General features: G+C 37.7%; 1 protein-coding gene across 1 annotated transcript in view; it reads left to right on the top strand.

Moving 5' to 3' along the window:
• PTPRQ (protein tyrosine phosphatase receptor type Q) overlaps positions 1 to 12,083 on the top strand; it is a 139,801-nt gene that overhangs the window by 70,580 nt on the left and 57,138 nt on the right. Inside the window, exons 37-42 of the mRNA XM_086471434.1 lie at positions 1,737 to 1,902; positions 2,374 to 2,664; positions 2,939 to 3,214; positions 4,011 to 4,162; positions 5,999 to 6,140; positions 8,335 to 8,604. Of these exons, the coding sequence (XP_086327560.1) occupies positions 1,737 to 1,902; positions 2,374 to 2,664; positions 2,939 to 3,214; positions 4,011 to 4,162; positions 5,999 to 6,140; positions 8,335 to 8,604 (1,297 nt within the window). The remainder of the gene's footprint in view (positions 1 to 1,736; positions 1,903 to 2,373; positions 2,665 to 2,938; positions 3,215 to 4,010; positions 4,163 to 5,998; positions 6,141 to 8,334; positions 8,605 to 12,083) is intronic.

Below are 12,083 nucleotides of genomic sequence, written 5' to 3'. Positions count from 1 at the left end.
GAGAATTATTTAAGGTCTTTTTAAACTTATTATTAGATGTTATTATTATCAATTGCTAATTATTAATAATTACAATATCTAATACTAATAACAACAGGAGGGTAGTAGAATGATGCTTCTGGGTCAGAAGGTATTTTCTGTCATACTATTCTTGAGCATCAGAAAGTTTAATTAAATAGCTTAGAATTCAGTCCTCTGTTTCCTGTATCTTACCGTGCTCAAGTGTAAAGCAAAGCTTTTCCCAGGCTTTTTCAGTTAGTTATGTGAAGTTAGTGTGAGCTTCCACCTATGTGTAAGAGAAAGTCACATATTAAGGTGGAATTTTTTAGTGTTTTTACCCATGCTGACTTAACCTGATCTTTCAGACAAACCTGACAGTGTGCTTTAAGTCTGTTAATAGGAGTGGATATAGAAATTTATACCGTCATCAGTTTGTGCAGCTTCTGTTCTGCACTGAAAACAAAGGCTTACATTTTCATTGCCAAGCAAACTGTTTACTCGTTATGTTATGTGAGCAGTAGTGACTGTAGGCAAAACTAAGTCTTCAGATATTGGTACAAAAATCTCATGGGAATGTATGAGAATGTCACCTATTGTTTTCTGCAGAAATAAAATAACTTTGCCTGTACAAAAAATTTGATTGTTATGTTAGATATATAAATTGATATGTATTGATTGCAGACATCAAGATTGCATACTAAGCTATCAGTTCACACAGTAGCGACTCAACTGTTTGGTAGAGCGTATCACAGTGACTTCTTCAGTAGGAACTTTCCTCAAGAGAAATATAACCTATTTTTTAGTATCTGGATTTAGCATGCCTGTGTTTATATGTGGTATTTCTGAATTTAAATATGCAAACATTACAGTCACCTTCCTCCTGTTTTAGTAAGTCTTGCTGTCACAGCCTCTCTTTTTTGGGAAAGCATTTAATTTAAAGCCAGCTTTGATTTTAAGGATCTGGAGGGTGTGAATAAGGTACAACACTGAAATTAGAGGGCAGGCCAAATAGCTGGAATGTGTACTAGGCTGTTCATCAGGGGGTTGGGCAAAACCAAACTCACTGAAATCCATCACGAAAAGGTTACTGTGTAGAGAAGTTAGGAGGACTTCTTTGGTCCTGAGAAGTGCTGCCCATGCTACCTGCTTAACAGGGCAATGTGGCTGCTGGAGAGGAATGATACTGACTCTTCAAATCAGGAGCAAAGCTTTGACATCCTACCCAATGCTGGAGCTGAATATGCTTATGGAGTACATAACCTCTCAACAGTTTTCAAATCATGAACTAAACTGCTTTGGATCATCTAAGTCAGGTTCCCATAAAGCAGTGGGTGATTTGACACATTCGGTTATGCGGTATGGCTGACCTTGCATGCATCATCTGATTTATAGTTTTTTCTTTTCAGTTTGTTCTAAACAGGAGTAGCCTCCTCAGAAGGGCTTGTCTAGAGCACTAATCTATTGCTACAGTCACAGTTTTAGCGGAATTTTTTTATATAATTCAAAAGAAAGTGGGACTTGGTTCTGGTATAATCCTTTTGTTAGCAACCAGCTGTACAAAGAAAAGAAATTCTGTCAGTTCCTTCAGTTTAATGCGATCCACGGGGTATAGATGTTTGCATTATGAATAATGGCATGTTTTTAATGGAAAGGACAGCTAATAAATGGGAAACTAGAAAGGTAAATCAATCAATAAATAATATTTTCAATGGTAACACTTCTTTTTTTTCATTTAGAATTTCACGAGTTACGATAACGACAGTCATGTCAGTACGTCCCACTCTGCAGTTCTGGATGACTTGGCAAAATACAGCCATTACACTGTATGGTTAACTGCAAGCACAGCTTTTGGAGATGGAAACAAAACCAGTGAAATAATAGACGTGTATACAGATCAGGATAGTAAGTTAATAACTTTTTTTAATGCTCAATGTATGTGGGTGCTTCCATTTGTTAAATATTCTCTAACTTTAAAATTATTTTACTGTTATAAAGGCAAAGTTAAAAAAATCCAGTAAGTATCATTTTCAGTACTGCAGTATTTTTCTTTGCAAGGAAGACATTTTGATCTGAGTATTTGCTTTATAATACTAAGAACATAGTTCACAAGCTCCTTCTTTGGATACAAGCAATAAAAATATTGTCTTAAACCATCATTAAGACTCTTTTGTTAAACAAATTTCACATAGATGATACAGGCCTTCAAAGTATTTTGCTTTTGATTGTGAAATAGAAATACTATTTTTAAAAGTTGTACAAAGTACAAGTGAGATTTAAAGTCTGATCATACTTTGAGCATTTATTTCTGTTTGGGGTTTAGGTGCTTTATTACTGTAATCCATGCATTTATTTTTTGCTTATTATCTCTCATAGTCCCAGATGGTTTTGTTGAAAATCTGGTCTATCAAAACATTTCCTCATCTTCTGTAAATGTAAGCTGGCTTCCACCATCCCAGCCGAATGGCTTAGTCTTCTTTCATGTTTCTCTAAGTTTACTGCAACGGGGAACCAATAAGATATTGTCTTTCCTTACTTACAACACAAGCATAATTTTTGACAATCTGGAGAAATATACTGATTACATCCTGAAAATCACACCAGCTACTGATAAAGGATCGTCTGAACTGCATGCTCTAAGTCTGCATATAAGAACTGATGAAGATGGTAAGATATTCTATTCATCCCTAAGGAACTGTAAAGAAAAAAATAACTTTCTAAAAGACAAAAAGATTATTGTGTTTATTTTTCTCATGTTACTTAAAAGCCTTTTTGTTATACAATGACATAAACAACTACTACACTTTTCTGTGTTGAGACCATGAAATAGAATTTTCCACTCAGAGCACAACTTTAACTGATAACTAAAAGACATTTTTCATTGTAACTCATATTTTTCTGAGGTTATCCTTGGTTTTGTCTCTCTTATTTCTTTTTATAGTCCCAGAATCAGCACCTATAATCAAAACATTTTCAAATCTCTCAACTACCTCAGTTATGCTTTCATGGGACCCTCCTGTTAAGCCAAGTGGAATTATAATAAGTTATGATTTAAATTTATTTGGGCCAGAAAGGAATAACTCATTCTCTACCACCAATAATTTTATCGTCTTGGAAGACCTTCTGCCATTCACATTATACAGCATTTATGCAGCTGCAAGAACAATAAAAGGACCTGGTCCATCTGCCATGCTTCAGTTCTACACAGATGAGTCAGGTGAGCAAATTCAATTGTAACCAACTTTGAAATATTGGCCCTATGTTTCTGCATGCATCTTAGATCTCAACATCAGACCTGGAGAGAGTTGAGATGAAGGATTCATTTTCCATTGGTCTGTACATAAGGAGTTTTCAGAAGAAGGAAACACTACAAGGGAAGTATTTTCTGAGTTCTCCTCCCGCCACAGTGTGCAAGAGGAGGTTGCATTCTGCGTAGGATTAAAAAAATAACTCCAAGGAGAAATGTCTTTTGCCTTTGGAATGTGTTAGAGTTTGCCAAGTGTCAGGGATTTTGAAGCAAGAAACAATACCTTTGTCTTCATACCCCCATGTAATTGAAAAATGATAAAACATGGAAATGTTTCTGACACATTCACACAGGTCTCCTTCATGTGGACCTCCTCTCACCTGCATGGCAAATGACATCTCTTGCAAATATATATTGAGTTGCGCTGAATATATGATGTAGGAAGCAAAGTGTATCACATTCCAGTAATACATGTAATACGAATTTTGTTAAATGCCTTAGTGCTGACAATGGGGATGTTTAAGGGATGAATAGATTTGTAGACCTCTAAGAAGATCGCTTGCTGACTAAACACGAATTCCAGATTAATGAGATTTGTTTCATGCCAAAGAGAAAGAAAAAGATTAAAATATCAGTGAAGTACTGTTTTGCTAGGTTCAGATACAAATGGTAACAAAAGTACCTATGTTCTCCTGCTTCTCCAAAGTTTTTTGGTTTTGCCTGGAATATTTGTAATTTGAAGCTTAATAGCATTCCTCTTTTGCAGTGCCATTAGCTCCACCCCAGAATTTGACCATTACCAACTACACTGCAGATTCTGTGTGGCTGAAATGGGATCCAAGTCCCCAGCCAAATGGTCTTATTATGAGATATAATTTTAAGATTTATCAAAACAACACTGAAAAACTATTTTATCAGGTATGTTTATAATTAACAGTGTTTAATTTTTTAAATACTTTGTTCATGCTTTAGGAACAAAATGTATGACAAATATTTTAAATGTCTGTTGTGCTCCTAGAATTATCAAGCTCCTCTAAAACCCTATTTGTTAAGACAGTTTACTTACCCTCCCCCAATACCTGTGATTCAAGTCTTAAAATCAGATAGAAAAAAATTTTTAGATTTTAATCTGCTTTGAGCTTCTAATATGTCATTAATGATGAGCTTTATTTCATATTTTAGTGTAAGTTTGATGTTAGAAAGTTACTTGTTTTGTGGCTACCTTTGTTTAGCTATATAGTATCTGTGGACTTTCAAGGTTCAGAAAGAAAGACAGACATTCCTAGTCATCTTGAAAACTATTTAAAGCTCTTTAGAGGTTTGAATTTTTTTATTTTTGCAGAATAAAAATAACTGAATAAATTTTAACTGCAATAGATGCTATAAAATTATATAAAAATTGATCAAGGAATTTATATCTGCTTAAATCTTGTTGTTTGGATGGCATCAAGAAATGAGCCATGAACTGTAAAGGCTGCAAGCTGAGGGCAGGATTGCATCTTAGACTCAGAAACTGTACAGTGAGCTCTGCTCACCTGAGAATTTGTAAAAGCTGCGGGGAAAGGACATTGCTGCAGTGAGACAGGAGTTTAAGACATGCAGTGTAAGGTACCTGTGGGACTGTGAGGAGCTTCGTTACTCCAACTCCCTCAGCAATACAGTTCTTATTGCAGAGACTTCACATGTGAGGAAACCGCTTGTGCTGTCGTTAAGCGTACGCATTGTGGAAATCACGTGGGGTGGCCTACTGTGCTACCCCTTATGCAGTCTGCTGTTACTCCCCACTGTGGAATGAAGTGCTGGCATGACCTCAGTTTCTTCCAGTCACATACTGGAAGAGGGGAAGCACAACACACATATGGAAGAGGAACAGTAGTTTCTACCACCAGCTGCCTTTGGAAACACATTCTTTGGGTGTTTGTGGAGACCACCAAAGATTATTCTCCAGTGCCCATCTGAGGCAGACTGAAACCCAGTTAGAATACAGAAGCTGGCCAGAGCAGTTGAATGCATCTGCTAGGCTCTACATTTCTTCATGTTTTGTGATGTTATATGGGCAAGAAACTAGATTTAGGTTGTGGCAGCAAGACAGGCAAAGCAGTTTATATAGAAATATTGTAGTTAAGCACCATAACTCTCTGATAACATGGATCCCACAAGATGTTCACCAGGTTTTCTTGCTGAAATTCATCTCGTTCCCTGCTGCTATTATAGTCCTCTCAACATTTGCACACAATATGCCTTGCATGCTCTGGGATGTAGAGCTCCTAGGAACTGAACTGTGTTTTTTAGCTTTTTTCAAAGCTCTTCATCAGTCTGTGTGACTGGCTCAGGTAAAGTAAAAGAAATGAGAAGCTGTGACCCATGACCTCTTCCACTGCAGAGGTGTAGTAAGGAAGTAGAAGGTGAGAGGGGGTTGATGTGGCAGGGTGGAGGTGGCAAGAGTGTTGAATATTGGTAAAAAAAGCATATGGTCAGTTAATCTGTTCTAACAATGCTATGGTAATTATGATACCATCCGTCGGCATATCTTCCTCACAAGCAACAGTGAAAGAGGGAGAGAAGAAGGGAAAGGAAGAATTTGACCCTGCGTTCTTTTTCATTGAGCTCAGGGGCTCCTTTGATGGAAAGCTACTCAGAGTAGAAGAGGCAAGACTATGGCTCTAAATCTTCTGTTCATGTCAGTGGGTTCAATGTGAGGCCCACAATGTTTACAAAGATTAATTGCATACTAATAATTTTTCCTTCCTTAAGAACATTTCAGGTTCAAACCATGAGGCAAACCTTGTTGGATTAGAACCGTTCAGCCCCTATTTCATCAGCATCTCTGCGTTTACCAAACTTGGGAATGGCAATCAGTTCAGTAATGCTGTCCAGTTTACAACAATGGAATCAGGTTAGACGTGACTTTTTCTAAGCTGCGGTTCTGTTTATATATATTTTCCTTGTATGGCTGAACAGCAGTCTTTCCCTTCTCTCCAAAGAAAACGTAACATGACACTATCTCATTGTCTTCTGCCTGTGTAACGCTAATTCACATTCCTATTGTACCGGATAGGCTGGGTTTGAAGTTTGATGTCGGAAGTGTAGAATTAGAAATGTCCTCATCTGAAATGAGAGGCTTATATGGCTACTATAAATCTTTTAATAGCATCAGAGATAAAGGGAGGAAAATCAGATAGATATCAGTCTTTGCAGATCAAAGTGATAATTCAGATCCCTGTGAAAATAACTTTAGCAGTATCAAAAGCAGCTGGACAAAAGATTGGCAAATGAACTGGAAATTGTATTAAACAAATACAGATTTTTAACATTTTTTATAATTTATTTTAGGAAAGGAAAGCTAACCACTAATTAAACATTGTAATTTGTTAGATCTTATTCTTCCTGGCAAGTGGGGAGAGCTACACAATATAGCTGGCTTAACTAATTAATTATGTGTAGTTTTGTCTTGTGCATTCTACGTATCTTTTGAAGTTGCAGGTTGTTTCAGAATGAAAAAGTTGACACGTGAAAGTGAATATTCAACACTCACTAAAGAGAGCCCAGGAGCTCTGCAGGTTTGTGAAACTGGCCTTTGTGCAAAACTGCAGTTGCTTTGGCGGGTCAGAGCAATCCCCAGGTTCATGTACTTTATAAGGGCTGTATCAGTGCCAGGGGACTAGCATGGGTTATGGGGCTGTATCCAAACTCTCAGGTTCCTTTATGCTGACAGCAAAGGGTGCAGACAAAGTGTCAAAAGATGCCGTATGGTGACTACAGTTTTTCAAGACCACACTTCTTTCCAGAGCTGATAAAACAGGGTTTCTGGGAAAAAATATGCTGTTTATTGTACCCAGCAGTTACAACACCATGAGAAATCTGGGCCATCACTGAACGGGTTCAGGTTGGCCGTTGGATCTCTGCAGCTGGAGGTTGTCCTTCCCAAGAGCCATGGTCATCCATCAGTTGTCACATTTCATCACTGACGTTCCATACTCATGGTACTTTCTTCAGAAGTGCTGAAGAGACATTGCCCACAGGAGTGTGGTCTAGTCATTTTACAGCTTTTTCTCATGTTTTATGCTCAGAGAGTTGCAGCATTGTTTCCTTTCCCTCCAACCCAGATTGTGGGCAGCTGCTGGATCAGTTCTCACTGAGTTAGTCTTTATTAAAAGTGCCAGTTACTCTTCTTTCTTCTACAGATGCTGCTTTATAAAACAAGATTTTTCTTTGAATTCTGGAAAGAAAATTAATAATTTTAAAGAGATTCCTTTACCTCTGTGCAGTGATAATGAATGTGTTTCCCTCTGTTTCTGGTACCTCACTGATAGTCTTTTGACTATTATATGGCCTCCTGGACATGTTCCAATAGGGGAAGTAGGTTGGGGTGCCCCTCACTGTGTATTCATTTTCTCTTAGCTGGTACAGCCAGCAATTTAGCCCTTTCTTAGATACTTGAATTCATTCTTCTGTTTAATCAATTGTTCACAGATAGTTGCTCTATTTTCAGCATGAGTATGTTTGCTACCTTTTATTAAATTTTTATGAGCATTTGAAAAAATGTCCCCTGCTAGAACCAGCAAGGAGGTGGGGAACAGTAAGGGAATAGCATTGATATGACAGCTCTGAAACCTGCCCAGTGACTTCTGTGCAGGTCATGGCTCTACTGAAAAGACAGTGATATACGAAAAGAAACAAAGGTAACAGATAAATAAAGAAGTTCTGCTGTTGATACTGTTGTGGAGTATGTGTATGGGTTTTACACTATGGTGTATGTTTTACTACACTTTGATTAAAAAAAATGGGGAAAATACGAGCAGATGTGAAAATAAAATTGGAGCACACAGCTAGGTAAAAGCCGGAGAGATGGCCTTTTGTGTTTAAAGTGCTAACATCAGTCATGTTCATAGTAGTTGGAAATGAACCATCTAATGAGGACAAAGACTTATTTTTGTTCTCTTAATGTATTTCTTTGATCAACTTGTTTGCCACTGGAATGTTTGACCCTCACTGTGAATGCTGGGTCTGCTTCTCTGACTGTATTGTGCTGTGATTACCATTTTAATTGAGTGGGAATGTTAATCTTTGGTGCATGTGTATCTTTTAAGTACCAGATGCTGTCCAGAATGTTCATTGTATTGCAACAAGTTGGCAATCGATCATAGTGCAGTGGGACCCTCCTGCTTCATCCAACGGTGTAATTACTCATTACATTGTAACAGTTGAAGGAAATTCTACAAATATTTCATCTTATGATACACTGCATACTTTCAGAAATCTGCTTTCCAATATTACTTACCAATTTAAAATAAAAGCTGCAACATCTGCTGGTGATGGTGAAGAACAGATATGCAATGCCAGTACGCTTCCAGAAAAAGGTAACGAATTATTCAAGTTAATTCTCTTTTTTTAATTTAAATGGTAACTATGAAACAAGCTGGTCTGAAATGCCTGCTTCAATTCAGACAACTAAATCTTTCTGTTTAAATTTCTTGCTAATAGTGGATGAGGAGAAACAGGACTTCTTCTTTCTGCTGTTTTAGAATACACTTGGTGATGAGAATTAATTGCCATTTAAAAAAGGATAGGGAGAGTACCTTTTTCTGTGTTGAATTTGAATGGTTATTTTATTAATTTCTGATCACCTGTTATTTTTGCTTATAAGCTCTGCTTTGTTCCTAGTGCATAGTTGATACTGTAAGCCTGAAAAATTTATTGGCAGCAAAATTTTTGTTGTTTTGTTTCTACCAGTGGCCAATGCTATGACTTCATTGTTTGACAATAAAGCTATTCAGAATTTGTGCAATTGAGAAGAATTTAACTTCCTCAAGCAGACTTTGTCATAACTCCTGATGAATAGGATTTTTTTAACAAGAAAGATAATTGTGAGCTAAATCCAAAGAACATAGGCAGGTTTTTTGGCATTGGAGTAAAAAATTGTCACCCAAAGTCTGTCTCCCTTTCCCTCTCCACACACACTTCACCTAATCCTTGCTGTGCTTTTGCTTGATACCTGAAACTCAGAGCTGAAGTTCTGTGCAAAATAGAGTGTTGCTCTGAATAGCTATGTGCCTAGCTTCTAAACTGGAAGTGAAGTGGAGTCCAGCTCCTAATCCAGGAAGCAAATGCCTGTTTCAGTTCCCTTCCCCAGTTAAGGATGAGTTCTACTCTTGGGATCATTTATCTTGGTTTTCTTCTTCTTCAGTGATAGTTTAATATAAAAATAAAAAATAATGTTCGTTGAGCAGGATACAGAAAAAGACTTCACCTTCCAACAGAATTACAGAAGCAATTACTGCATTTAGTTCCTTTTCATGTTTCTTCTTCAGTGACATCAATTCATGCAGTGGAGTTGAGGAGCTCTTCAACTCAGAACAGCTGGATCATTAGGAAACATGGGGGTGGTGGGGGGGATCACGTCTGTATCCATTGATGCTTAGAAATCAAACCTACTTTTTGTAATACTTGAATTAGTAAGTTGTTGAATAACTTAAAATATGAGTTGCAGCACTCATTCTCATATGTATTTCAGCTGAAAGAGTGAGGTTTGCTCAGTTCTTTCAAATAATATATTCGAGAGTCTGTGTCAGCAACAGGATTTAGGTTCTGGATGACAAGTGGAGGGGGGCAGCTCTACTACGCAGACTTGAATCACACATCTAAACTTGGAGGAGATCAGACTTACCGTTATGCTTAGACTTCCTGTTGCTAGCTTCCTGAGCATCATGCACCTCTTTAGATTCTTTGGCTCTCTCCTATTCACAGAGCCTTAGTGCCACACTCTGAACTTTGATTTTCCCACTTCTTAAAATTAGACTTGCAGATGTGCATGTCTGAATGAATCTAGACCACATCTGTATTGCGCTACTGCTGCTTTGGTTCCAGTTCAAGTGGCTGAGCTCCAAATGAGGACAAGCAGAGCAGCCCCTTGCTGACGTAATGCGGCCAACATTGTGAAAATAGCCAGGGTTGCACTTTGGTGACTGCCCCTTCTCATAATACAGTCCATCCCACTAAAGCCTGGCCACATCCCCCTTTGAACAATGAGGTGGCACATTCATACCTGTTTCTGGTGAAAGTGTTCTATCTAAATTTGCTTCGTCATCAACAACAACTGTCCTACAAATTCTGCCATTTTCTGATCCCTGCTGGTCCCCTTCTGTCCGACTCCTTGGCAATTTAAGACTTCTGCCTGGGTCATCTGCCCTCTTATTTACTCAGAAACTCCTGTCTATCAGCAGCATTCAAGATCCACCTTTGGAGAAAGCATTTTTTAAATATTAGAGATGAGCATGCTCCTATCTTATAGCGTTGACTGGAAATACTACAGTGAGCTTAGTGACTGTGCTGAACATGGATGTGTGCAATTGTGCACCTAAGTACACTTCTCAACTGCTGTCATAACTCTTCACCCTTCCTTTTAAATTAGGGCTACTGAACAACCAACTCTCACTCAGAGCTCGAGCAAGACTGAAACTGGGAATGGGTATGTAGACAGGTGGGCTGATGCCCTGTTAAAACTGGACTTGTCCAAAACCTGAAGGTTTTGGAGATAGTCTTGTAAGAGGCATGTTACCCTCTGGTACAGGGGAAAACAGGAGGCTTCCCAGGTACCTTGCTTCCTGGAGGATGGGGGAAAGGCTTCCAGCAGTGTTAAAGAAGCCTGGCACCTGGGAAAGTTAATTGTTGGAATTTCTGAGAAAATTGGGGTTGGCTATTAATTAGTGCTTGAGGAAAGCCCCCAAAGAAGCTGTGGATGTGGCATTAAGTCTGGGCTTGAGAGACAGACTGCTAGTCTGTTGTGGTCTATGTTACATTGACTTATACTAGCAAGAGAATAAAACCAGACTTTATTTTGTAACAACATGTGGCTTATGTGTCTTATCACTGGGAGTTTTCTTCAGTGAAGGATTTATACTACAATACATGTATTTTTTGCCACATACACTGCACAGACCCTTTCTTGCTGTTTTAGCATTGGCTTTTTAGCATGTTGTTGCTTAGTCATATTTACAACAAACTAGTTATTATTAGTACATTTCCTTAACTGTGTGCTTGCGTGAATTGTTTTGTGGTGACTGGGTACTAGGAATTGGAGATTCATGGATGGGAATGGAAACAGTTTTATAGCTGTTGTCAGCTTCTTATTTATGGTGGTCTAAGATTAGTCACAGAATATGTAGCCAGCACTGAGTCACTGACAATGCATTTATTTCTGACATAAAGTGAAATTGAATTTGGCTCCGTGTCTCACTGCATAGTGTTTGACCTTTACATTCTTTGCAAGATTATTTACCTTTTTTTTGAGGTAAATTTGTTCATATCTGGGTACAATTAAACATGAATCATGAAGATTAAATTTATGAGGAGATGAGTAGTGTTTTGTGTCTAATCTAGCTCCATTGTCATGGTAAACCACCTCTGCCAGGCTGCAGTATGTTATAAAAACTGTCAGCTTTATAGTGATAATATTACTTTGTGATTAAATATATCATAAAGGATATGAAAGATAATATAGCAAGAACACATGCATAAATGAGTTAGGATTTTATGACTAAATAGCTATCCTTGGATTATTTTCAAGAAAATGCACATATTAAATTGAAATTTCATTAAGGTTGACTGAGTTTTTAGAAGGGAAAAAGAGCCATAAAATGGTAGGAAACTTCTCCAAAAGGCACACTAAAGCTGTGACAATTCAGTTAACTCACAAGTCCGGGACAAATGTAGTAGTCATTCAGTTAAGAATAAAAATAGAACAAATAAAAAGCCACTTTGGGTGTGAATAATCAAAAGAAAACTGTTGCTGCTTTCCATTATTTCAATTTAGATTTTTCTTGATAGTCTTTTTATTCTT

This window comes from Leptosomus discolor, chromosome 1, assembly GCF_034619465.1.
Source record: "Leptosomus discolor isolate bLepDis1 chromosome 1, bLepDis1.hap2, whole genome shotgun sequence".
Taxonomy (NCBI): domain Eukaryota; kingdom Metazoa; phylum Chordata; class Aves; order Leptosomiformes; family Leptosomidae; genus Leptosomus; species Leptosomus discolor.
This window is presented reverse-complemented; position numbering and strand designations above follow the sequence as displayed.